This window comes from Eulemur rufifrons, chromosome 19 (assembly GCF_041146395.1).
Source record: "Eulemur rufifrons isolate Redbay chromosome 19, OSU_ERuf_1, whole genome shotgun sequence".
Classification (NCBI taxonomy): Eukaryota; Metazoa; Chordata; class Mammalia; order Primates; family Lemuridae; genus Eulemur; species Eulemur rufifrons.
Genome location: NC_091001.1, coordinates 91,965,025 through 91,992,721, shown reverse-complemented (window position 1 = coordinate 91,992,721; position 27,697 = coordinate 91,965,025). Strand labels below are relative to the sequence as shown.

General features: G+C 49.4%; 1 protein-coding gene across 2 annotated transcripts; it reads right to left on the bottom strand.

Moving 5' to 3' along the window:
• Positions 1-620: 620 nt before the first annotated feature.
• Positions 621-25,599, bottom strand: CAPN14 (calpain 14). 2 transcript variants are annotated; one of them, XM_069494888.1, is made up of 21 exons: positions 25,372-25,599; positions 23,289-23,358; positions 22,372-22,490; positions 22,096-22,232; positions 20,939-21,113; positions 20,269-20,331; positions 18,497-18,582; positions 15,775-15,849; positions 14,203-14,366; positions 13,106-13,269; positions 12,578-12,586; positions 10,614-10,819; positions 9,706-9,742; positions 9,152-9,208; positions 8,188-8,245; positions 5,934-5,998; positions 4,589-4,657; positions 3,831-3,909; positions 3,129-3,245; positions 2,677-2,732; positions 621-647 (listed from the first exon to the last, which is right to left on the bottom strand). In XM_069494888.1, exons 1-21 carry the CDS (start codon positions 25,597-25,599, stop codon positions 621-623), a joined length of 2,061 nt encoding a protein of 686 aa, XP_069350989.1. The 2 variants fall into 2 exon arrangements, with proteins under 2 accessions (XP_069350989.1, XP_069350990.1); XM_069494889.1 differs by lacking the exons at positions 22,096-22,232; positions 23,289-23,358; positions 25,372-25,599 and having other exon boundaries at positions 22,372-22,394.
• Positions 25,600-27,697: the final 2,098 nt, after the last annotated feature.

The window sequence follows — 27,697 nt, the reverse complement described above, 5'->3', positions numbered from 1 at the left end:
AATCCACTGGGTTCCTCCAAGTCCAATCATCTGGAGATACTGTCAGCAGGCGGCTACCCAGTGACCTCAGATGCCAGAGCCAGCCCACCCACCTGGACCCTGCCATTTCTCTTATTTTATGTGTTCTTGAAAGCCCACTTGACAGGCCACGTCTCTACCAATTTACAAATGCTGGCATAGATGTCAAGGATATATCACTCCCTCTTCAGACCTTGACACCTGGACTATTACCCATGTGATGACACTTGGTATGTCTGAGGTCATTGAGTTGGGCCGCCACGGAGGCAGTGTGTATAGAGGCTACGTGCACCAGCTTTGGAGTCAGATTGCTCAGGCCACGTCAGGCAGCATCCCTGCTTGTGACAAGGTTGTGGTCACAGGGAAAGAAACCTGGCCTTTACAAATCCAAGGCAATTTCTACTGCCGCCCTTCCCTCTCCACATGCTGGTCATCCAAAGGAGAGAGCCACAGAAGAGAAATCTTCCCAGCTGAGAAGGCGATGGCTGGTGACACGGTCCTGAAGAACAGTAAGCCGGGTGGGTATGGGCTGGTCTCAGCCAAAGGCTGCCCTTGGGCCATATGCAGAGTCCTCAGTGAGGGCAGACCAGGCTCCAGCCTTCTCAGGAGTACAGTATCAACATCAGCCACTGGACGTGATAGGAAAGCAAAAGAAGGTAAGTTTAGACCTACCTCTCACTTGGGCCTCCTCCCCCTCACTCCCGGGGAGCCATGGAGACAGGACATTAATGGATGGTTTAGCCAGAGGGACCACACCAGCCATTAGTAAGTATAAATCAACCCGAAATATAATCAACCTTGACTTCTCACGGCGCCTATGAATGATGACAGCCAAGATAGAGGCTGATTCTGTATTCAATTCTCAATGAATTTTTTTCCCATGAATGCAATTTGGCAAGCTCGTGCCAGCTCCGTGCAGGTGTGTGCAGACTGGGTAGCAGAAATCCATTAGAGCATATTCTACGTGTTTACACTTACGGGTCCCTGGGTCTGACAGCTTTATGTGGGTGTCATATATGAAGGATCCCTCTAACTCACATAGAGGGGACCTCTGGGGAAACCACTCCCCAAGCCAATCCATCAAAATGATGATGCTGATGATGAAGCTGATAATGGTGACGTTACCAGTAGTGTCAGAGAAAGCCCCAGAGTGAAATTCCCACAAGGTGGCTTCTATTTCCTGCAGACCCTGGGTGGTCCTGCTGGTCTCATCCTCATTGAGCTGAGATGGTCAGAGCTGGAGGTGATCTCAGAGACCACCGAGCCCCACTCATTTCACAGGTGGGGCAGCTGAGGCCCCAGAGAGGTAGTGCGACTTGCCTAAGGTCCCGTAGCTAGCAACAAGGAGTGCTGTGGCTTCAACTCAGACCCGTCCAGTTCAACACTTTGCTTTGCTGGAGCCTGATGAAGCTATGGGCCATCCTGTTTCAGGTGCCAGACTCATGTCCCCCTGTTCCCCCAGCTCTGAGCCTGCCACTGGGGAAGGTGTGCCCAGGATCAGGAACTGATGCCTCAGCAGCTGGGTGTGGGGCTCACCAGTTCGGGGCTGGGCTGAGAAGACTCTAGACATTGTCCCTCCAGCTGAATCCCATCTTCCTACATAGACATTGGAGTGACTGAGGTGAGACACAGGCTGAGGGTCCCTACCTCTTAGGCTATTCCATAGAATGCACATTTGAGATCAAGGGAGATACCCCAGCTTTTACAGAATCCTTTCTAAGCAGCCCAAACAGAGGAAGTGTTGCAGAAAAAAGAAGAACAGGTATTTCAACTCCAGACTCCAATATCCTTGCAGTGAATATTACCTAGCACCACACCTGGCACCTAGCAGGTGCTCCGTAAATCAGTACATTTGGAATAGTCAGGGAGGACAACTGGTGCCATACATGAATTTGTCCTCTCCGAGACATATCACCTCATTCATTCAACAAATGAATGTCTTCAAGGTTTCAGCTTCAATGCCACCTACTCCAGAAAGGCCTTGATGGACTCCCTATCTAGACTAGCTCTCCCGTTACTGTCTGTGCTAGGGCTCCATGCCCTTCTCGGTGTCCATGCCCTGCCATGTCTGCTAAGTGATGTGGAAGAGGAGGAGGCGCTTTCCCCATCTGTCAGAAATGGGCTTGGCCATGTGACTTGCTTTGGACAAGAGAATGAGTTGCAGGTGTGCCCGATCAGAGCCTTGATCTCAGAGGCCTTGTATATTTAAACTCACTTTCTTGTGCTTCTGTCATTGTCCTGAGAAGGGTAGGCCTGGTCAGAGTTTCTTCAATTAAGGTACCCAGCAAAACCCCCAGCAAACTCTCAGATGCATAAGCAAGCCAGCCAAGATCCACGGACTCCTGGCCATGCGACTCAGGAGCTAAATAAGTGCTTATTGTAGGCTGGTGAAGTTTTGTGGATCTGCCATGTGGCGTTATGGTGATCATATATACTGGATGTGCTAAATCAGCCCCCTGTTCCCTTCATATGTGTCTAGTACAAAGTGGATGTTCACTAAATAGTTGATGGGTGAATGAATGAAGGAGTGCAATGAGTGCAGTGCTGAGTCTCAAACTCAGTAGGACGAGGGGTCCCCAGAGCCCTCTGTCACCAGAGCCCTGCAATGGCCACCTCTACCTAAGAAGATGTCGGCCACCTCCTTGGGGAAAGTCTTACCTCTGGCTTCTCGAGGTATATTCCTTTGCCATCTTGGGTTAAGTTTTGGAAAACTTCTGTGAAAACACAGCAGAAAGGAACACAGTTAATTTGTGTGTGTGTGTGTGTGTGTGTTGGAAACATTATACCTACTTCCTCCCATCCATCAGCTCACCTTAACCACATCCATGCTGAAAATGTGAGGGAACCCAATTTCTGCCTGTGTAACCACATGCGGCCACTCTTATCCTAACTGAGCTATTTCCAACCTTTGCCTCTGGAACAAGGCAGAGCATGAATAGTGTGGGTAGACGTGGCCAAGTCTCCCGGGCACGTGGCCAGGTTCCCACAGCTCCCCTGGCCTGCTCTTTCTGGGCTGGCAGCTGTCCTCCCAAGTGCTTGAACTAGGGACAAGTGCCCGGTCACGGCCATGCGGAGGAAGCCCTGGCCCGCCCTCCTTCCTGCCAGCCTACCCTCCATGCTCTCCGCACGTAGCATCAGGTGCACGAAGCTGACGAAGTCCATCCGGAGGCTGGGGCCGCCGTAGCGGATAAGCATCAGCTGGCACACGTCGTCACTGAGCACGATTCCTGCAGCGAGCACAGGCTCCCACCGTGGGTGCTGGGGGCCTGCACCCCGCTCCCCTTCCGCCCACAGCCCTTAAGTGGTCCCTCCACTTCAGGGACCTGAATCCTGCTAGCATGGAGATCTTTTATGTGGTTCATTTTGAATTGTTTAATTATTTAATCAATTTATTTTATTTTCTCTCCATTCCCCACCCCTGCCCTGTTAGGCAAGCTGCATGAGGACTTCAAGGCAGGAGGCAGCCTGCTCAGCGGTCAAGAGCATCTGCTTTGGAGCCTGGTGGGCCTGGATTTAAACCCCAGGCAAGTTACTTAACTTCTCTGAGCTTCAATTTCTTCCTATGTCAAGTGGGGATTATGACAAGGTGTTTTTGACGATTAAGTGAGAACCTGGATGTGCCAGCCCTCAGTAAATTAGCTTTGATCACGGTGACAATAACAACGAATGTTTGTGTTATGTGCCGATCCGTGTCTTTGGGAGTCACGCTGCGTATCAGTCACTTCAGAACAGCCCGTGCCGCCTCCTCCCTGCCAGCGTGCACCTGCCTGTGCGGGCCGGAAGCCTGGCGCACCCACTCCTCCCGTGCCTACCTGCCTCCCTCATGGCGGCCCGCAGCTGCGCCCAGTTCAGGTAGCCTGATCCGTCTTTGTCTTGCTTGTGGAAAACCTCCTGCGAAGAACCAAAACCAAAGGCAAGGAAGCCGGGCACTTCCAAGCACCCACTGAGAGCCCCTACGTGCTCCAATGCCAGCGCTGCAGGGACACTGTCAGGGACATCTGAGGCTCCCCCAGCAGGTCTTGCCACCAGGGTAAGGATGTGGTGGAGGGTCCATGCCAGGATCCCACCACCTCACATTTCTTATGGAACAAGGCTGCTGAGAAAGGGAAAGGTCCCTTTGTCACGGGTGTAGACAGTCTGGGTGTAGGTGAATGTGCTAAGCACATTAGCCACACTTTGAAGTGGTTCCAACTGTCTGACTCAGGGGACAAGTGGGAGAATTGCGCGTTGTGAGCAATGACGGGAAGAGTAGGGCAGAGCCAATTTATGAAGGACTTTAAATGCCAAGCGTGCTAGGAGTTTGGACTTTCTCTGAAGCCAACGGGGAGCCTTCAAAAGCTTTTTGAAAAGAAGCAACATGGTGAGATACCTGTTTTGGAAATTCAGGAGACTAGCGCAACAGGCTGTCTGAGTTTGGGAGATTGAGAAGGAGGAAAGGCTCACTGGCCAGGGAGCAGAGATTTGGTGAGTTGGATATAAAGGGCTGCAGGGGAGAGCTGTGTTTGACAGCTTTGCAGAATTGCCATTTCTGCACCATCCTCTGCAGAGGTGTGGTAAGGCTTGTTCTTACCTGATAGCGCATTAGCTGCTTCCACAGGTCCCTGAATTCCTGGATGCTCACAGTACCCGACGCATTAAGCTGATAAGAGGTTAAGGTAAAAGCTGCTGGGGAGAGTTCCACCCATGCTCTGGAGGCAGCGATCGGCCCTCCACACAGCAGTGTGCCATTTGTGGACAGCCCCATTCAGTGTCTGACATCCCCCTGGCAAGTCCAGCCCAGGGGTCCTTCGCCCTTGGTAGGAAAGGATAGAACGAGGCAGAACACAGCAGCACCGGGAGAAGTGATGACAATGAGGTGATGATGGTAGTGACCACAGTTAGCATTTAGTGAAGCAGATATTTTTGACATGGCCAATTTGATGCCATTTAAATAAAAATCAATAACCTTTTCTCTTTGTTTAAGAACCAGCTTACAGAAGGAGTCATGCATACTGTGGCTACGGGTGCCTCTTATGTTTTCAAAGTTTAATGGTTACTTTTGTAGACCACGTCCTGCTACCCCCGGCATCAGAGAGACTGGATCAAAACCTCGGAGCCCTCACCGTGGGTGTAACCCTGTTACACACTTACCATCTGTGTTACTTCATTTATGCCTAGCAGGTGAGATGGGCTTAATTCCCCCACATTCTAGGGGTGAAATGAGCCCTCAGGGAGGTCGTGTTCTTGTCCAAGTTCACAGCTGGTGACAGGGCTCAGACCTGCTCCAATGCCTGCACACCTAACCACCGTCCTACGCTGTCTCTGAGTTTCTGCAGACTGTTTTTGTTTTTACAACCCCCGTCAGACTATCACTCTATATGCCTCTCTGTAGTGTGGATAACAAAACTTTGATTAAAACTGTGCACTTAGAGAGGCAGAGCATTTGCTAGGAAAATTGCAGGGCTAAGAACCAGGAAAGCTGAGTTCACGGTATGTTGTTTCACTTCTCTGAGCCTTGGCTTCCTGATCTGCAAAGCGGGGCAGCCACCTCCCGGTCACCAGATGGAAAATGGAGGGCCCCAAGGCCTTTTTAAAGGCTCTTGTACACCTGGAGAGGCTAACCAACATCACCTTGCAGCCGCTTCATCTTCACTCTCAGAAATGAGGTTATCATTGAGGGTAGCTAATACTGATCACCTAACATTGATCACCTATTAGATGATGGCTCTGTCCTCAGCACTTTGCCCGTGTTATCCCATTTGCGTTTCCACATCAATCCTACGGAGCACATGCTTCAGAGGAGCACCTGGAGGCACAATGAGGCCCAGCGACCTGTCCAAGATCCCACAACTAGTAAGGGCCAGGGTTGGGACTCAAATCCCGTGTGAAGCTCTCAACCAGCAGCGCAGCATCCACCCACAAACCTGGAAAGATACGTCCAGCATGGCCAGGATCGCCTGGCAGGCTTCAAGGCTGAAGAAGGGCTGTGTGCTCCCCAGACCTGAAAAGGAGCAGAAAGAGTGCAGGGAGCTGGCCCCAGGGCTGCCCGCCCCTGTCCTGAGCAGGAAGAGGCCGTGCTGCACCACCGGCCTCAAGTCTAATGACCACCGCGTAGCGGGGCTGGGAAGCGCGAGAGGGAGAGCAGTGGGCAGAGCGGAGATTGGGGGTGGTTTCCTAACCGTCACCACCTCTTTCTGGACCCGATACTTTGCAGATTTCTCTCCAAAATATGGTACCAAGACTTGAACACAATCCTTCAGATGCAATTTGGTTAAACAGAATATGATAGACCTATCACTTCCAAAGTTTCTGGTCAGAATTTCCCAAATTATATTCCAAGAGAAATGATCTGCAGAAATCGAGTTTTATGGTCAACTAAATGTGGGATATTTTGTATTCATAGATCCTTTTCTCCATTCACCATGGACCTCACATAGGACAGGTAATGAGGACCCAAGTACCACTGACCACAGAACCTAACCCCTTTTATTTCATGGAACACTTACTAAAACCTCTTAGTTTTTAATGTTTCCTGGACCACAATTTCAAAAACACAAATCTAAATGCTTCCCTTAAATGCAGCCTGAATTCATATGAGCTAATTTAGCAGCAACTTGAAACTATTAGCTTATGTTAAGCTGAAGGTCAACTCCATTAAACGAGTATCTTTCACATAAACTGCCACAAAAATGAGGTCTCTTCTCTTAAGAACTTGTGCAACCATTTTTTAAAAATATCATAATGGCAGTGGTTTATTATTTTCCTGACTACATCTCATCTTTTTTGGTATGGGCACAGCTTGTTGGGAACGTTATAGATTTCAATTCTGCTATCTATTATATTAATGATGTCTCCCAGCTCTGTGCCATCTGCAGATCCTATAAGCCTATGTTCCATGTCTTCTTCCAAGACATTAATAAAAGTTGGAAAAGTGAATGGGACCAGGGACAGAATCTAGAAACTCTCATCTAAACATTCAGACATCTGGACTCTCACCTATAACTAGACAGATTATCCCTCTAGTTTTATATTGTATAACTCTTGGGAATGGTGATAAGATCTGTTACGACTACATCTAATATTATTATTTTTCAGCCCACATTTTACCATTCATCCTGGAAGACTTCACCAAATATTTTGCCAAAATCTACAATAGTTCTCTGATCTAACAATCCAAGAACCCTGTCCTAAGACTAAATAAAAGCAATTTGTCCATACATTCTTTAAAAAACTATTTTGCATACTTGTGATCAAGACATTTAAAAAATTTGAAATGTGTATGAACCATCTCTTCTAGATAACTAGAATCAGCCAAGAATCAGCCCTAGAATTTTTTTTTCAAGGGGTCGGGAGGTGAGAGGAAGATTCTTATGCTCTATAATTTCTAGTCTTCCCTTCTGGACCTTTTACTGGTAATGGAATTTGGCTTTGAGAAGCCACCTGGTAATTCTTTCGAACTCTGAATCATACAATAGCTTGGACTATAATTTGTCTGGGTTTGAAATCTTGGCTCCATATAAAAGAGAAGCAATCATCTATCTTAGGTAGTAAATACTTTTTAATTGTTTGTTTTATTTTTTTCATTTTGAAGTTCATTCTCCTCTCTGGAGAAATCAGCCTATTTCTTCCATATTCTTCTCACTCCAGATGTATGTATAAAACATTTTCTATGGACTTTAAGCTCTCCTTCTAATTTATCCCCAGCTTCGTATGAAAGCATCGACACCCATTTGCATCATCTAGGTGGTGTGTGCTCTCCTTCCAGATTTTTATAGCTTGATCAATTTAAACCTGAGTTCATCAGAGAGCTCCCTGGGTAGACTAGTCAGTACCTAATATTTATATCTCAGGTTGAGGAAATGGCTGCAGTTCTTCCACATGGAATTGCTGTGCCAAGAAAGAAGTACTCAGCTTTTATTTTCAAAGTTGCAAAATGGCAGAAATCATTTTCACTGCCATATATCTCTACATCCAAACTAAGCAAAAACAAAACAAAACAAAAACTATTTTCAAAGCTGCGTGAATTCCTCTATTGCTTTGTCAGACCACAGAGCCCACCCTGGTGTAAAACATAGCTGCTGCGTGGGGCGGCCTCAGTAATTCACATGTCCCAAGAGAAAGAGGAACAGAGATGGAATTCAGAAAGGTCGTGTCCCCTCTGCATCCTACCGTGTGGCTCCAAACACTTACTTGACCAGTGCATGTGGTTCAGGATGTTCTGCAGTTGAACTGCGTTAATTTCTGGATACTAGAGCAAAAGCAGAATGACAAGAGAAAAATCTTCATTCCTGAAGGCTCATTAGATGGCAGAGAAGTCATGTGACTAGACACTCCATGGAAAAATTGTCTTCCATGAAACCGGTCCCTGGTGCTAAAAAGATCACTGCTCTATGAGATTTCATTTGACAAAGGACTGTGGGATAAAATGCTTGGAAACCACTGGTATGGAGGAGAACTTTAATAAACAACACATGTCAGCTTTTGACTCATCCCCTCTGGCTAACATTAAGCAAAATTCCAGTTAGGGAGGGCAGGTAAGTTATGAATTTAAATCGGGAGTGTCACTGACACAAAGAGCTCATGTTCTCTCCATTTTAATGACCTGCTCAAATGTCAGACCCTAGATTTGCAGTACTTTTCTTGGCCTTTCCTAAGTGTCTTACAGGTTATGGAGCGTGGCCTCCAGAGCCCTGCACTTACACCCCTGGCTTCCTGCCAGGCCCAGATCCGGGCCGGTCCCACCCCTGTCCAAGGCCTGGTCTCCTGGGCTTCCCTCAGATGCACCCCCTGACCCCAGAGCTTGTCATTCTCAAGCTTCCCTCCTCACCCCTCGCCTCCCCAACGCTGATTCTCAGCTCTGCTATATCCCAGTTTCTAAGGGATGAAAAATTAAGGCTGCTTTTCCTACAACTAATCAATGCAGCTTCTATGAACAGATGACCACTTGAAAGGAGCCTTCTGGAGACAATGACTCTACTCATTTGTCTAAAAACTTGAAGACTTTGATAGAAAGTGGCAGTTTGGGGACCAGGTAGCCTCCAATCACAGTTTATACGCAGCCTCCAGCAGATGCAAACCCACACGTCATAAAATGAGACGCTCCACCTTGTCCCCAGCTCCTCCCATCCCCCTCTACCACACCTGGTCCACTCACCTTTTCAAAGATTTTGGTGAAGAATTCATTCTGCCCTTCATTCTGGTCTTCTATCTCCTATAAGAACAGACACACAGAAACACATAACCACTGACCTGTACAAATGGACTCTCACGCACACACTAATGTCTCATGGCTTCCAGGACCCCAAAATCCATGAGCTTGACCTTGCATTGTCTTTAATTTTACACCATAGCATTTATAAACATCCCTTGTTTTGCCAATTCGCCCTGATTTGGGGGGAAGTAACAAACAGTGAACTGGGAGAAAGAAACACCTGGCTGAGAGAGAAGCAGAAGCAAGTGTAAGTGAAGCTCCTGCACCTCCGTGATGAGGGCCTGACCAGAAGGGCAGTTCTCACCCTTTCTTGCTGCAAAAACAACAGAACCCGGGTCCTCTCAGGACACCATAAGTGATGTAGTATGTTTGCCATAGAATCCGGTCTACAAGGATCTGTGTACCTCCTCCCCTGGCCCCTTATCTTGATGGGAGAAACCCACCACTCTGGCTTGGAAATCAGTCCCAGCCATGTGGTATTCTACCTGACTACTCACCTTAACGAAGACAACACTGGAATTGCTGCCAATTTCACTGAGGGGGAAAAAAAAGACAGTTTCCTTTTGGAAATCCTCCTGGGAACTTTTTGACCAATATTCTCCCTCCCCTGGGAGCTCATCTTCCAAGTTCCTTAGCTGAGGTGCCACGTGGGACTGCCCAGCTCTCACCCTCACCTGCCACTTCTCCTTAAAGTGCACAGTCCAGCCACGTGGCACAGCACACTGCCCACCCCTCCCCATGCCCTCGTCTGGCTACTCCTGCTCATAGTCTAAGAATCAGTAGTCTGACATGGCAGTGAGGCCCAGATCATGTCAAACTGCCAATGGCCAAGATATAAAAAACAAAACAAAACAAACAAACACCTGGCACCGAAGGACTGGCATGTCAAAGTAATAAGTTTGGTTGGGATGTGTGCATGTTGATTCAACTGCATACTGTAGTGGCTAGTTAATAACAGCTTCGCTCAGCCGAACAAGCCCTGTGCCTCTCTTAGGAGTCACCTCCTCCCTGAAGCCACCCCTACTTGTCCCAGGACCTTGGAGGTTGGCTCAGATGCTCCTCTTTGGCCCTGTGTGTCTAAATGCTCACACTGGGTGCACTGTAAGATCCGTAACTGCTCATATGTCTGTGTCCTTTCCAGACCCGGAGCTGCAGGAGGGCAGGGGTCCTGGCTCTGCCATTTTTTTATCTCTGTGTCTAGCATGTGCTATTTGTTAGCGGAAGGAGAGTGGGAAGGAAGAGGGAGAGATGTTCTCCATGCAGAGAGCGCCCTGGTCTCCTGCTCTCCCCATCTCTCTTCCGTCTCAGCAGCAGGGACCACGGCCTCTGCCATTTCAAACTTCCCCCTTCACACCTGCCCCTGCCCGAGGGGGCCCAACCTCTGGGAGAGGCCCTGTGTCCTTACTAAAAGACGTGCTTCCTGGAGAAGACCCTGAGGACAAACTCCGCCTCCTGGTGGGTCTCCGACAAGCAGGGCACGATGAGGTACGTCCCTGGCTGCAGCCACAGTTCCTGACTCACTTCTTTCTCCTTGAGAAACACCGCAGGCTTGCTCAGGGGAGCGCTTCTCTGGAAAAATGCGGGGGGCAGTGTCTTCCGGTCGTCATAGTCCTGTGGGTGGAGGACAAAGACTTCAGTGGAGGTGATCACTCAGGGCTTGCGACCAGGCCTGAGGTCCTTGGCCAGGAGCCAGGACCACGGTGGCCCCTGACCTGCCAAATCCAATGCGCCTCAGTGGAGGACAAGGCTAAGGCGTGAGGAGGAGGAGGAAAACACCAGAACACACTGGGGGGACCTTTGCTGGCACCGTATCGGAGCTGAATACACATATGTCAGTTGATTTGACACGACATTAACAACACTGACACAAAATGATGTGAGAAATGTCCCTGTGCCTGCGGTTCCCATTTCACAGGTGAGGACTCTGAGGCTCAGGCAAGTTAGGTCGTCACCCAGCTGGTAAGAGTCCCAGCCAAGACTGGGATTCAGGACAGCTGAGCCCCGGTGCCCATGTTCTTTACACTTCCTGATGCCGCCTCCACATGCATCATACAATTTCAGTGTTGATTGTGGCATGATTTACGGTCACAGATACAGAAGGACCAGCGCCATCTCCCCACTTACATTACAACAGCTACATCCAGACAAACTGGGCATTCCATGTTGTCTCAGTGAAAACAGGCTTGTAAAGGGAAAGAGAACTGGGCAGAAGCTCAGAAGACCTGAATCAGCGCTCTGATTCTGACATTGCTTGGGCATGTGCTTTGTTTTATCTGATATTCATTCTCATTCATTCTCTCTCTCTCTCTCTCTCTCTCTCTCCTCTAACAAAATATATCTCCTGATGACACATGCTTTCTTTTATCAAACAAGGAGAATTAGGAAATCATCCAGTTGCTCTTTTTACCTTGGCTACTAGGAATCTCGGAGCTAAATTTTATAATCAGCCATAGTACCTGTCCTGGGTTTAGTTTTCCTGGTAGAATCAACTGCCAACCTAGCTCTCATCCATTTATTACTTTTTTTCTTGCCTTTTTAATTTTGTAAGTGATTTTCAGTTCTCCTTTGTTTACACTTGTTATTGCAGGTTGACCCGAATTTTATTTAGAAGTAGGCGTGACACAAATAACTTTTCCTTTAAATGAATAGGCAACTTTTGGAGCTCTAAGTGTTCCCAAAGAGGAACTTAGATGAGGGGGGAGAAAGAGCCAACGCAAAATGGTTTCTTTATAAAAGTACTTTTACTTGATTCAATCCAACCTGAGAAAATTAAGTTTTTCACTCCTGTTTTCTTTGGGAAATAAAATAATAGCTACCACCCTCAGAGGCTGGGATACCTCAGGCCTTCTTACCTGACCCTCCAGGCTGCCACTGCAGCTGAAGCATAGAGTTCTTGTCCCTCTGCTCTACTTTCCCAAGCCTTTGTCCCTTCTCCCTGGGGAGGTGGGCCGCGTGGTCTCTGATTGCCCATATGTTTTAGGTCTGTTTTATTATGGGTTTCATAACTCAGGCAAGATTGTGATTTATCATCCTACCTATGCTGTGACAGCCTTCAATACTAGCCCTCGGTATTTATGTAGGAATTTAATAAATTCTAAAATTTATTGGTTCTACTCCAGGCTCAGAGACCTCCCAATAAATGTGTAAGGATTTCTTGGGGTCCTTGGATAAAAAGAATAGCAGATGTCCTTTACTTTCACACACACACACACACACACACACACACACAGGCAGTTGGCAGTATGGTCAGACATTCCCTCAGCTTCTTACATAGTACGAGGCTGCTACAGTCTAACTGAATATCGCAGTGGCTTGGCCATGAGGGACATCACTCCAAACCAGGGTCAGCCAGTCAAGGGTGGAACTCACCTTGCTCATCTGAAAAACAAAAGCGGAGAGAGCTCTCATTAGGCAGGAAATCCAGCTCTTTCACAAGCCCAAACCAGAACAGAAGCGGATATAGAAGACCCTCCACCCAGATGCCCCCCTCCCTCCCACAGGACCTGCTGTTCTACCAGGGACATTTGAATCCATCATTGGAAATTCTGGAAAAGGGTGAGGGAAGGAATCCTTGGCTTCTCGGGAGAGGAAAAGGAAACCAACATTGATTGTACAACTATGTGCCAGGCACAATGACGAGCACGCCACAGGATGTCCTTTTATTCTACCCTTTGCATAAATATCTTTGTGCCTATTTTACAGATGAAGAAACTGATGGTCGAGTGAGAGGAGCTGACCTGTTCTAGATCCCATGCTCCTAAGGGATTGAGCCAGGATTCTTACCCAGGTCTGTGGACAGAGATGGATGGTGAGGAGGACAGGAAACAGGGGGAAACGGTAACTGTGGGAGACCCCCTGCTCGGCCACATTCGCCCTGGGCCCCTGAGGCCCACCTACCCAGAAGACGTAGAAGCCAATGGCGAGGTGAGGCTTCCAGGCGCGGTGCCTGTGCCTGGGCTTCTGGAGCAGAGACACCAGCACGTTGCAGGCACTCAGGGACCTCCTGCCCTCCTCAGGCCTCCAGACGGACAGCAGGAACTGTGGGTTCTTCCAAAATGTGCCTGGGGCACAAGACAGCCAGGTGAAAGCAGGCCCTGGGTCCCCAAGCATCCCGCTCACCAGACCACTAAGAGGTGCGCAGCCTGAGGACACCTCAGGCCCACTGGGACAGCGTCGGGTCCCTTCAACCTTGGCTCTATGTCCCCCACCCTCCTGCTCTTCCACCTCGGGTTCTTCCACAGACACGCCCACCCAGAGCTGTTCCCACCACTGTGGTCTCTCTGTGCCTGACCCGGACATCGTGCCCCATGAGCATTTGCAGCCTGAATAAGTGACCGTGTCATCTCAGTGAGGAGAACGTGCCCACAACCTAGGGGCCTGTGTGTTTTGCTGGGGCACAGCCTTAGCTGAAGGGCAGCTTCAGCCTCTGCGGAAAACACTGTGGTCGGAGGGGGACGCCAGAGCTGGGGCCACCCTGCTCCCCTGAGATCAGACCCCACAGGCCTTTCTGGCAAAGGGACAGCTCCCTGTCTTCACTGTGGAGAGGGACCAGTCACCACACCTACCCGGCTTGAGAATGAGACTTGTTTGTCTCTCGTACCTAGTGAGCCCAGAAATCCCTGGGCGTGTCCCTCCCCGGGTCCAGGTGGGGAGGGCCGGGTACCTATCATGCAACTACTGTTGCAATCCTGCCCACTTAAGGGGTGGTTACTTTGGCATATCACTGGCCTTGTCCTAAAATCAGAGTAAGATGTCACAGACCCTCTTCTGGTGCCTGCGTGCTGACTGGGAAGGGGCATCGCTCTGCAAAGAGGCAGCCCCGCAGGCTGACGGCTTGACCGAGGGGACTCTGCCTCTGCGCGCATTAGGACCAAAGTGCCCACCTCTCCTGTGCACACAGTGGGGGGCGAGCGCACGCGCCTGGGCGCGCGGAGCTGGTGCAGTGTCCCACTCCCGCCATCCCCACCCGGCCCCGTGCCTGCGCACACGCTCACCTCCCCACGCCTTCATCCGGCCTCCAGCTGTGCGCCCCTTCTCCCATCTCCCCTCCCGCACGGTGTACGTCCACTTCTTGCCCACCTCCTGGCTCAACAGCCCTGGGGTCAGTTTACAGATGACAAGGTGCCTGAAATGTGCTTTGAAGTCCTGCAGTGTCATCCTGCGGAGAAGAGAGGGAACAGCACAAGGCATGAGCGAGGTGAGGCCTCGTTGTCGGGACAGAAGGGAGGGTGAAGCTAAGCAGTGGGCAGCCCAGCCCTACCCCAGGCTGTGGCCGCGTCCTCCCAGCTCTTGTACAGAGCTGAGCTGGCCTTGGAGACACGAGATGGGGCTGGCTAGAGCCCAGTGATAGTCCATCGTAGGGAGGATCACGGCCATAAAAGCTGAACTGAGGCATTCCTAACTAGTCATGTGGTTTATAAATGTTCAATAAGAATTGCACAAATCAGCTCTCAGTCATTAATGGATAAAGATCTTCGTCCCTACTTGCTAACTTTGTGACCCGTGACATGCCATTGAAACTGTCTGATGCTCAGCTCACTTATCCCTAAAATGGAAACAACAGAATTTGCAGTGCTCTAGAACTGAATTATACCAACAAGAAAAAGAGTTCTCTCTCTCTCTCTCTTTTTTTTTTTAAGAGACAGGGTGTCATTCTATTGCCCAGGCTAGAGTGCAGTGGTATCATCATAGCTCACAGCAACCTCAGACTCCTGGGCTCAAGCGATCCTCCTACACCAGCCTCCTGAGTAGCTGGGATGATAAGTGTGTGCCACCATGCCCGGCTAATTTTTCTATTTTTTTGTAGAGACAGGGTCTCCTTATGTTGCTCAGACTGGTCTTGAACATCTGGCCTCTAGCAGACCTCTCGCCTTAGCCTCCCAAAGTGCTGGGATTACAGGCATGAGCTACCATGCCCAGCCTTGCAGGGCTCTTGAGTTCAGTGAGAGACATTCAAAAGAGAGAAGGCCACAGAGTCTGAACTGGACGGTTCATGGGAGAACAGGAATCCATAGGAACAAGGGTTGCAGTTAGTAGTGAAAGTGACATGCAAAGACAAAGGGGACCGTATGGGGCTCCTGTCAGACACCCAGTAGTAGCATCAGCTCAGGAAGTCTTGGTGGCCTTTCATAAAAAGGGGTGAGTAGCTTCGGGCCAGATGGGAGTGGTGCTACTCTGCTCTAGGGGCACAGGTCAGGGGGCCTCTCATCTGGCAAGACTTTATAGTCCATTCCTTCCTCATCTCCTTTTCAGGATCAGGAAAGGCAAAACCCTGGGGTTGAGTGTATTGAGCAAGAGAGCAGACTGGAAGCCAGAGAGGAGGAGGTGGCCTGCCCTGAGCCCCCACCGAGCTCCGCACCAGTGGTCACCGCTCTCATCATGGAGACTGTGACGGTTTATTTACAGGGGCTGTTGGCCCTGCTGGGCTGGGAGCCCCTAAGGGAATGGTGTCTTGCTGATGTCTGCACAGGAGGTGCCTGCCACACGTGAGACACCCAATAAATGTCTGCTGGACGGGTGTCCAAATATAAACCAGGACATTTGTCCCAAGTCCCTGAGTCAAATACCAGAATTCTCCATCATTATCTTTCCTCAGAAGCAGAATCTTCTCCTTGGGGCTCAGCAGCTCCCATGTACTTGAACTGAAAACAGAAAAGAAAAGTTTTCACAGAGATTGAAAAGACTGTGCAGGGCATGCCAGAAATACTTCAGTAAATGCTCCCCAGCATCATTATTTTTTATGCTGCTTTGCAAACAACTAAATCTTACATTCCATATTATAAAAGTAATATTTGACATTAATTGATCCCTTACTATGAGCCAAGCACTGGCCTAGGTTCTTAATATACCTTATTTCATTTAAGGCTAACAACAACTTTGAAAAATAGGAATATTTATCCCCACTTTAGAGATTAGGAAACTGAGGCCAACAGAGATGAATTCACTTGCTTGAAGTCATAAATCTATTAAATGTCAGAGCTAGTATTTGAACCTGCTTATTTTCAAAGCCCATCATTTTGAACTTCTGCTTCTGGCCAGGAAGGAGTAAGACTGTTCTGTATCAGTCTCCTGCCATAAACAACTAAAAATGGGACAACATATCAGAAACTATTTTCAGACATTGGACAGCAGGCAGCATGGGACTATGATCCTGAGAGGCAGGAAACAAACAAGGCGAGCCCTAATATCACATAGGCTCTCTTCCCAAAGGTAATTTCCTGGGGAGTGATGCAGGGAGGGGAACCCAAAGAGAACTTATCAGCCTTGCTCAGTGGAGGAGCCAGAGTCTGGAGTTCGAGGAGATCAAGACAGCCAGAATTTGCTGGCTAAGTCCCCGAGAGGAGGGAGCTACCTAACAAAGGAATTCCAGAAAACTTCAAAGGGGTTCCCTGGAATCTTTGGCTGAAATCTAATCTGTGAAACCCCACAAGACAGGACTGTAAGAAAAACAATTCCCAGAGTTCACACAGGGCTATGAATCATATGAATTTCTACCAGCCAGGGTTAAAAGACTTTATTGAATACATGGAGTCTTTGCTAGAGATCCCAGAGGATCTACAAGTTAGCAGTGGAGTCAAATTATCCCTGAAATGATGGTTTCTCTTGACCTGCCCTAAAAGTGCTTAAAAACTTCAAAGTACCAAAATAATCCCTAAGCAATGGGACTACCTGCCAGAAAAAGCCTAACGCTCTTTAAAGGAATACAATAAAATTCAGCACTCAGAAACCAAAATTTACAATGTCCAGCATGCAATAAAAAATTACTAGCCATAGGAAGAAGCAGAAAACGTGATCCATGACCAGGAATTAAAAACAGTCAGTAGAAACCTACCTAACAATGACAATGGTGATGGAATTAGCAGATAAGGACATTAAAACAGCTATGATAAATATGCTCCACATGCTGAAGAATATGATGGGAAATGACATAATGGGGGAGGGAGGAATATGGAAGATATTCTCAAGTGGAATTTCTAGTACAATTGAAAAATATACTGGATAGGATTAAACGCAGATTAAACACTGTGTACTAAAACCCATCATTTTATTTAATCTTCACCACACCTCTGGCTCAGAGAAATTAAGAAGCTTCCCTAAGATCACGTAGCTAGGAAGTAACAAAACTGGAATTTTACCCATCATCTGCCTCTAACGTTAGCACTTGTTAGTGCTTGTTCTTCCATGAAACAAACCACCACCACCAACAGTACGATGCTATATTTCTGTAGCACATTAAAATTTACGTATTTCTTTGGATGACATTTGCCATATAGGCCCAGCTCCTCTGATGACCGTTTGCTAATGTATAACACATGTAATGCAGCACATATCATCAGTAGTAAAATTCACCTGGTTTTCCTAAGCCTTCATTTTTTTCACTATAAAAATGATTGAGTGATAATGTATATGTGGGACATGTTTGCATACTCTAAAGCAGTGGTCCCCAACCTTTTTGGCACCAGGGACTGGTTTCATGGAAAACAATTTTTCCATGGATGGTGGGAGGCAAGGGCGGTGAGGGGTGGCAAAGCTCTGTGGCCGGGTCCCTAACAGGTCACAGACCAGTACCCGTCTGTGGCCCGGGCATTGGGGACTGCAGCTCTGCAGTATCACACAGGGTTGTGCTGTAAATCTTCGGAACAGCAGGAGTAAGGACGTTAGTAGAACTTGGCTTCCCTTTCTGCCTGTGCCCTGCAGCCAGTCTGTCGCCTGTAAAATCCACATCCCTTTACTGCTGCCTTTGGGAAGAAACAACCTAAACACAGGCATCTAAGCAGAATGCCCAGAGGCCACTAAATGTAACCCGAGTGTAGGGGCCAATGAAGATTTGTCTACCTTTGACTCAACGAGGCCCCGACAATGTGCTGAACCATACCAAGAGACACTGGACCAAGGCACCAATGACTTCGGCTGAGTTATGCTGTGTGACCTTAGGCAATTCAATTAATCTAACCATCAGTTTCTCTATTAGTGAAATGGGGATAAAACTATCTACTTTATAATAGTGTTGTTTGGGGGATTAAATGAGATAATAAAAATTCAAAGGGCTTAGCACAGTGCCGCAAGCCCTCAATAAACACTAGCTTTAATTATTACAATGCAAGAGAAAGCAGTCTATATACCATAAAGCATCTTAGAAACGTGAGAGGTTGAGCCCCACAGTCTGAAAGCTTCCTGATCCAGCCTGAGGTCAAAGGCAGCACGTGTGCATTTGTGTGCAAATGGCAACCTCCCTTGCAGCCTTCACCTACCCCTTCTCACCCCTCCCAGATGGTCCCCGAAGCTCACCTGTCACTCCAGTCTCCTTTCCATTCCACCTTCCCCCAGGGGTTCCGCAGCTTTACTAGATATTCAGGTCCATATCTGCAGGTCACCTGCACAAAATAAGAGGCAGTTTAGGTGGCTGGGCTGAGTGCAGATGGTCTCAGTATCTGAGTGACACTCAGGCCTGCAGCTGAGCACTTGCAGTGGGAAGTCACAGGTCCAGAGAGAAGTGGTAGAGGGCACAGGGGCTCTGCTACTTGTACTTCTGAGCTGCGGGGCCTAGGGCAAATTGCCTGACCTCTCTGTCTCAGTTTCCTGGTGGTCATACCTGCAGCAGTAGGCTGAATGGTGACCCCTCCCAAGGACACATCCACCCAGAACCTGTGAATGTGACCCTATTTGTAAAAACAATCTTTGCAAATGTAATTAAGTTAAGGATTGAGATGAGATCATTCTGAATCAGGGTGGACCCTAAACCCCAAATCAGGTGTTCATAGAAGGGACAAGCAGGGGAGAAGACACAGAAGAGGGGGCCATGTGAAGACAGAGGCAGAGACCACAGTCACGTAACCTGAGTCAAGGAGCGCCTGGGGCCATCAGAAGGCAGAAGAGGCAAGCAGGGACTCTCCACCACGGCCTTGGAGGGCGTGTGGCCCTCTTGACCCCTTGATTTCAGACTTCTGAACTTTAGAACTGGGAGAAAATAAGTTTCTGTTGTTTTAAGCCACCCAGCTTGTAGTACTTTGTTGTGGCAATGCTAGGAAATTAGCATAGCTACTAGTGGTAGTGCTGTGAGGATTAAGTTAACATTTGCAAAGCAGTCAGAACCACGCTTAGCACACAGCAAGTGCTGTATACATCTTGTTAAATAAATATGCAATAAATTAAAAGTTCTTGACACATAAACAAACATGGTTGTTGGAGATCTAGAAGGAAAAGCTTAGGTGTGAGTTGAGTTCAAGAAATCAGAAACAGAGTTAAAGGAAATTATAGGGCTTTGGGAGGGTCGGGCTCCCTGGAGGATGTCAGAGGCTCGTTAAGCTTCAACCTACTGGTTTCTTACCTCTCCGCTTTGCTCATGCTGCTCCCTCCGCCAGAATCCTCTTTCCCCTTCCATCCAAGTCTACCCCTCTTTCAGGGCCAACTCAGTGTCCCCTCCTGGGTAGACTTTTCCGACTTCTCCCCAGCCCAGCTAGGTGGATGCCCTTTCTCCACCTCTGAACTCCTAAGCCTTCACCTACACTTTCTTCTCTGGGTTCTGCTTGGCTTCCTCGTCACTTTCGGACATGGTTTGTCTCCATACGAAACCCTGCGTCTCTGCAGGCAGGGCCCCTGTTGGATCCGCCTTCCCCGCAATGCTCAATAGAGCTCAGAAAGTGAGCAGCAATTGTGAGACTGTGGTGAAGAGCATGTGAGAGCAACAGGAACTTGGGAGGGAAGAACTAGATGTACAGGCTGATGGTGGCAGCCCAGGGCGAAGCTCGGGGAAGGCTGTGAGGCACAGTGGGGCTGGGTGGGGACCGGGCTGAGGACTGCCCCATAGGACAAGGTTGGGACAGTGTATTGGAGGCGGCAAAGGCTGGACCCACCCCTTCACCCTGGAAATAGGTGCAGAGGCACAGGGAGCCTGTCGCTTGCTTTGGCAGGCTTTGGAGGACTTAGCAGAGACTGTCTTCAGTCCCCAGACTGGGCACAGAAACCAGCAGTCCCCAAGAGGAGCTTAGGCCTTGGCAAGAGCCCTGGGGGGTGACGGTGGGGGTGCTGAGAGGGAGGCAGAGGGGCCCAGCCCAACTCACCTTCCTGAGTCCGGTGAGAGTGTAGGCATGGCCGTCCACCAGCCCGTTCTCCAGAACCTTCACCTTCTGTGGAGACAAAAGAGGGTCCCCGATTGGCCCTCTGTTCCATACAGCCTATTCATGGAGTCATGGGAGGCCGTCTGGCCGGAGCAGGGGTTTCCGGAGAGGGGAGTGGGAGAGAATCACCGCATAGCACATCACAGTGTCCAAAGCTCTTCAGCATCCATAGTCTCATACGACCCTCTCCATAGCAAGTGTGCCACTCTGCAGGGATTATAACCTCCATTTTCCAGAGGACAAACTCGGTCCCAGGGTTGCTAAGTCAATGGGTGAGGTGACATGCATGGCCATCAGTGAAGACAGGGCTGGAGTGAGGGCTTCCTACCCCGTTCCATGGTTTTAGTTGTTGTTAAATTGGACATGGAAAGTGCCTTGCATGTAGTTGGCACTTACTAATTATTGGCTCCCTTCTCTGCACTCCATCTTCATTCTACTGCTGCCTTGCCTGCCCCGAAGGCCAAGCTCTGCTGCTCTGGTTTGAACACCAGGACTCTAGGTGCAGGAGCTGCGTGGAGGTCCCGAGCCCACACCCAAGGGAAAGCAGCAGCTGGTGGATCATGGGGACAGGGAGAGAGAGGGGGACATTCTGCCAGAGCCAGCCCAGCCTCACCCCTGAGCGGGTCTGGCAGCAGATGAGGGTTCTGCTGTAGGTGGCTTGGGCGAGGAGGTCACAGAGGTTGCCAGGGGCTTCTGCCAGGTTGATGGTCATTGTCACCCCTCCGGTGAAGTCCACCAGGGCTTCAGACACCTGTCCACAGTGTAAATCTTCATAGGAACCGCAGAGCCTACCCAGGGAATGCAGAAACATGAGAGGAGAAGGGTGCAGTAAGTGCTTATAATTTTATGTTGCCTCGGCATCCACTTTTTTCATATAAGTTTAAAATTCTCATACCAGGAGCAGGACTCAGTCATCCTTCACACAGTTCCAGTCCTACACCCCACCAGAATGGCTCCAGCTGGTGCCCAGAGATAAAGCCCTGAGGCATGTCTCCTGCCTAGCAGGCTGGGCTCCCTGCTCTGTCATTTCCTTTAAACAGACCATTCAGACATTTGCCCGAGAACTTACAGCGACCTCCTCTCAGTCACAGTGTGACTTCTTTGAACTCATGCCTGTTTGCTTTAAACCCACCAATGAAAGCTCCCCATGGGAAACCTGTTTGGATAACACCCTGGGCCCAGTAAAGGCACTGACCCATGGTCCCTTCTCTCTCTTTCTGCCTGTGCTCCCCAACTTCAAAAACTCTTAAAAACTTTCACATTGTCATTGTGTCCTTGAAGCCATGCAATTCCCAGAGGGACCCAAGCAAGTGGATCCTATGCTGGTGCTCCTTTGTCCGGACCTCTCAGCTGCTAGGAATAGCAGTGACCAGCTAAGGTGGTAGAGTTTCATTCAAAACAAAGGGAGGGGACATTTATGCTGCAGGAGGAATGGTCCAAATGGGCAGGGAAGCCTTTGCCTTGCTAGCCTTTGGGCACGTGCTGCTATTCCCTCCCTCCATCCCTGGAGCAAAGGAGAGAATCTGCACTCCGAGTTCCCAGCCTTCTCATTAAAACTCTGTCCATTAGGGAAAGGCAAAATTCCTGAACGCTTGTTCAGATGGGGTGGCCCCCACATAAAAGACCCTGAATATATTGTCACTTCTGCTTTGGCTGAGACGTGCCTCAGTATCTCATTTCATAAACATTGCCTGATTCTACTCCCCTCCCTCAGCACTGAGAAGGGGCCAGGGGAAGCCAGGAAGCGGGTATTTCCACTGGTTGTCTTACTTGGCATAGGCCTTTTCCAGAAGAGCGCCCCAGAACAAGTTCTTGTAGGCGGAAGAGACAAAGACCAGCTGGCCAGCCTCATTCACAGGCAGACGGTCATCTATCACCACGGGGACCCAGCTCCCAAAGTGCCAGAACTGGAGGGAGAGAGTGGCCCCTGGTGAGTGGGGATGGCCACGGGGGATGGTCAGCCCAGGAGGCAAAGACATGGCTCTTCCCAGAACCCCCTTCCCTACGGCCCCCCCACCCAGGCCAAGGCCCCTGGAGGACACTCACCCAGAATCGGAAGATGCCAGCATAATTCTCAGTGAAACTTTGATTCAGGGGAACGACCCGGCTCAGGATGTCCTGGTGCCGAGTCAGAGCTTGCAGAGCGGCCAGGAACCAGCAGTCTCCTAGGGCAGACGACACACAGAGTCTGCGTGAACCTGCTGAGGACTCCTCGAGTGCCAGCAATGCCCAGTCCCAAATGCTGTCCTCTCTGGGCTTGTAGCCTAGTTTAGGAGAAGGGACTTCTATACCAGGCAGGAGGATGGTGAGTGGGCAGAGGATGGGAACATTGGCTAGAATCCAAATCTGACACCAAAAATTGAGCCATATTCCTGGACCAGCTTTTAGCTTCCTCAATGCCCCATTCTCAGGAATTTGGACCCAAACACCACGAGCATTCTTCTAAATCCTGCTTCAGTAACTGATTTATGCTCTTCTGGGAAAGTCTCAGCCCTTCGGGATGGCATTTCCCTGTGTGTGAAATGTATATTACTGGACTCGTGCCTTTCCTCATGGCCAAGGCTCCTTTCCATTTAGTCTTTAAAAAAGTTGAGTTGAGGACAGGCCTGCCTGGACCCTCTTCTGGGGAGGCTAATGACTGGCATCCCATGAAGGACCCATTGTGGGGACTAAAACACAGTGAGTACATTTTCCAACACAAAATTTAGTTGGTAACAAGGACTGTGGGGACTTAGGCCAGGTGTGGCATTCCCACATGTCCTCAGAGGGCCAGTTTTTATGAACTTCACCACAAAGGACAGAGCATGTCAAGGTGGAGTTCAGGGTTTGCAGCTGGGCAGCCATTCATGGCCCTCCCACCTTTTCCCTGATGGGGACCTCTGGATCCCTCTGTCTCCCACTCTGCCGGGGCCGGGCCAGGCCTAGTAGCCTGCCCTGCATGTCCAGGGGCCATGCAGACTCACCCAGCATGCCTTGGCACAGGTCCAGCCTTTTGGCCTGGGCAGAATAGAACTGAGGGTTGCTGTGCAGCTCCTGGGGACACAGAGGCAATCGTCAGTCTGACCTAGAACAAAGAAGCTCCTGGAGCTGCAATGACCATGTTTTCCCACACCCCAAAACTGGACTTACGGGGACAAAGATGTAGAACATATGTGAAATCGGGGCTATCCCAGAAAATACGGGATACAGATTCTGTCCTTTGTATTTCTCATTTCATCTTACAGCTCATGTAAATCAGAGAACTCTGTGTAGAGATTGAGAAATAGCACTTGTGCCAAAAATGCCTTTTCTTGGGGTTTCCATTAAAAACACAAGCACATTTTATAGGAGATATTTTGAGTTTTCCTAGAGATCTTCTCATTCTCTTTATTCTTCTTACTCCTCCATCCCTTCCTGCCCCCTAATGTAATGGCTTCTCTGGCTTTTCGTGCTGAGCTGTGGGCTACGGTAGGGGTGGTCAGGCCAGGGGTCTCTGCTCCATGCAAGCTTTAAATCCCTCAATCTCTGCATGGACACGGTTCCCCCAAGAGTCAGGTGTGTGACAGAGTCTCTATGTCAGCAGTTCCTAAGATTTTCTGGGGGAACAAGTAGTATCTTGGCTGCCGTCTAGTGTAAGAGGCCCACCTGGGAACTGTACACATAGCAGGGACTTCCTAAGCCTGGGACTGCAGCACTGATGGCCATGGCTGTGTGGGGAGCAGGGAGGGAAAAGACGTGTGGCCCCAGCTGCCTTCGCTTTGTTCACTAGCTGTGTTCCTGGGATCTTCTTTGTAAATCAAGTTTAGGGGAGGTGGATTACATTGGAACCCATTAAGAAGTTGCCTTTTAAAGGAATTATTGGTGCATTTTATTAAGTGAAGAATACTTTTGTGAAATGATCAATAACTTCTTAATTTACATGATTCATGACCCTGTTGGGGGGGCGGGGATTGGAGGTATGTTAAAATTTGTGTCTCTGGCAGAGGGTACTGGCTGTGACTCAGGAGGCCTTGCCATCTCAGATGAAACTAAACAGAACCTTGATCAATTTTTCACTGCACCTGCTCTGCATATTTCTGGGCGGGGCCTGAGGAGGAGCTCCATCTCAGACCACTCTTGGGGTCACCCCCTATTTTCTCCATCTGGAAAGTGGGAATATGGGAATTCACCCAGTTCCATTCTCCTGGGGATCAATGAAGTAAGACCCGGTGTGATATTGTGAAATGTGTATTTGGCCTTCATCTGGTCTTCTAACACAGGGCTCCTTGAACTCTCTCTGGTGAGATAAGGGTATCTTTTGTATGTTAATGAGATGAATGGCAGCTGGGGTCCCCTGGATAGCTTCAGGATGGGGCTGGTCACTGGAAAGACCAAGATACGATTAGAGGGTAGGGACTTTCATCCCTACCCTACAACCTCTGGGAGCAGAGGGAAACTGAAGGTTGAATTGATTACCAATGGCCAATGATTTAATCAACCACACCCATGTAATGAAGCCTCCATAAAGGACAGGATTCGAGGAGCTTCTCCGGAGCTGAACACATCTGGAAGGGTGTGGAAGCTCCACACCCCTTCCCCGATACCCTACCCTACACATCTCTTGATCTGTACCCATTGTAATGGCTTTTAGAATAAACCAGTAAACAGAAGTAAAGTGTTTCCCTGAGTTCTGTGAGCCTCCCTAGAAGATTAATCAGCCCAAGGAGGGGGTCACGCAAACCCCGATTTATGGCTGGTCATCAGTACAGGTCACAACCTGGGACTTCCAGCTGGTATCTAAAGAGGGGTCAGTCTGTGGTGCTGAACCCTTAACCTCTGGGGGCTGAGGCTATCTCCTGGTAGATAGTGGCAGAAGTGACTTGAATTAGAGGACACTCAGCTGGTGTCCCCAGAACTGGCTGGTGTGGAAGCAAAACCTCCCACACATCTGGTGTCAGAGTGTTTGCTGTGTTGAGTGGAGAGTAGGAAACCACTTTGTTTTTTCCCTGTGCATCTTAGACCTGTTATCCAACAGCCCTGAGCCTGGGGCATTTTGTGGGTGTTGCCAGAGCCCCTCCGGGGCCTCACCGGGGGTCTCTTCCACTGCAGGCCGGGTGGCAGCTTCCGCAGCAGGGACCTGCTGCCCACGGAGCTCAGGGCGGCCGGGAAGCTGCTGTCCTCAAAGAGGCAGCGGTCTCTCAGGCACCCTGCCAGCAGGGCTTCGAAGTCTTGCTGGGGGAGCGGCGGGGAGGCCTGGCTCGAGTCCCTCTGCCCCAGCTTCCACACGCCACAGATGGAGCGTGGCCCCAGAGACATGGCAGGCAGCGGACAGGGTCCCGGGAATCTTCCTGGGTGGTCTCTGCAGCTCCTGAAATGGAGAGCCCACGGTCAGTTTCCGAATTTTCTGTTTGTGCTTTCGCCATACCCCAGAGAGGAGGAGGAAGATGGAGAGAATGTGGGAGGAGAAGTGAGCGGGAGAGACTGGAGCAGGTGGCTCAATTCTTTTCCCAGAGGGTGGGGGTCCGCGGGCCTCTGCTCAAGTGCTTGGGGACCTGGTGTGGATCTGGGATCCCACCGCAAACGCCTACACGAAGGGAAGGGTTTCCCCAGCCTCAAGACTGGTGCCAGGCCTGACTGTATCAGCATCACAGGGGCCCCTCTGCTTAGCGGGGAGATGGGGAAAAGACAAGCAAGAATCTTTCGAAGCTCAGGCCCCTGGGCTCCCGGGTCCCGGGGCAGCGGGGAGCAGGGGTTGCTGGTCAGTCCTCCACCCAGGCCTGCCAGCTCCTGCCTGACAGCTGCACACACGTTGGTCCTCCTACTCTAATGTCCTCCTCTTCCCTGCAGAACCTCCTTCTACATTCTCTTTAAAAAGAACTTCTCCCTTGAACAATTTCTTGGTAATGTAAAACAAAAAAAAAAATCATACATGCATATTGCGGCAAATACAAACAGTCGCCTGTACACACCCATTTCCCCTTTTCCTTGTCAACAGAATCCCAGTTTTGATCACCTAGCAACAAAACTTGATTTCCTGGGGCCTTTTGCAGGACAGTTCTGGCCAATGAGATCAAGGTAGAGGCTACTACATAGAGTTTTTTATAAAGCTGTGACTTTCCCAGTGAAAAGGGACAGCTTCAGCTGGCCCCACTTTTGACTTTCCCCCTTCCCCCTTGCTAGAAAGCAGATGTGATATCTGGAGATGGCGCAGCTGTCTTGGGACCATTAGGACAAAAGCCACATGCTAGAAGCCTGGATCTTGACAACTGCTTAGAACAAATGCCCCAGCCTTGGGCGGCTTGCTTCCAGACTTCTTATTACATGAGAAGGACAAACCATTTGCTTATTTAAGCCACGGTAGTAGCTAGACCCCTCTATAGTGTTTATGTCAATCACTGTATGTCTGTTATACGCAGCCATAGCACTCTTAACTGACATACAGTGACATATAAAGTTTTACATACATTTTTAGGGGCAATGAATCCTTCTTTTGAAGCCCAGGCATGAGTTTCATATTGGGAGCTCTGCAAGCCATCTGGGCCCCACCAACCGCAGTATTCTAGCATACCCTTAGATCTCCTGCATGTAATTATGTGCAGCTGTGATTGGTTAAGTCAATGGTTTTATGGCCTCTATTATTGCATTCTTATCCACTTAGAATAAAAAAAGAGAAGAGGTCTTAGAAATCATCTAGTCTAGTATTTTTCAAAACAGCAGCAGAATTCCTTCTTCACACAAAATCCTGCAAAAACTCAAGGGTGGAGGCTTGAGTTTGCAGGTTGGACCACAGTGCATCTTTGCAAGGTTTCTCATTATATGGTTGGAAAACCACCGATCTTATCTAGCCCCCTCATTTTCTAGGTGTTAAAACTGAAATCCATCTATCCACTCACTCACCAAATATTTTCTTGGAAACTTGCCATATATGCCAGGCTTGGACTTGGCACCATTCACCAAAGATGTGCCCTCACGGCCATTACAGTCTAGTGGGGGGGGGGGTGTGTGAAATAATTTTCCTGCTGCTTCCCAGTAAGGTTTTATCAGAGCTGTATCCACAACCCAGGGCCCTGACTCCCATAACAGTGCTCAGCCCTCGGTACCAGCAACTGCCTGTTGCACCTAGCACAGAGCTTGCAACAGACTGTAATACGCATTAACAGCAGCCTGAAAACCTGTCTATACCAAGTGTGAGTACTCCCTCATAGCTGCAGGAGTGACTGAGGGTCCATTTGTCGAGATCTTGCCCCCTGCCCAAAGTCCAACTTGAGCCACTCCCCCAGCAGGCCCACCTTGCATGCCTGGCATTCCCTGAGTTCCCATCCTAACCGTCTATTGACCCACTTTCTACCCCACAGGACACCCTGCTGTCCTCTAATTGGTGCTTCTCAAATTATCACTAGCGAAGGGCCTGTAT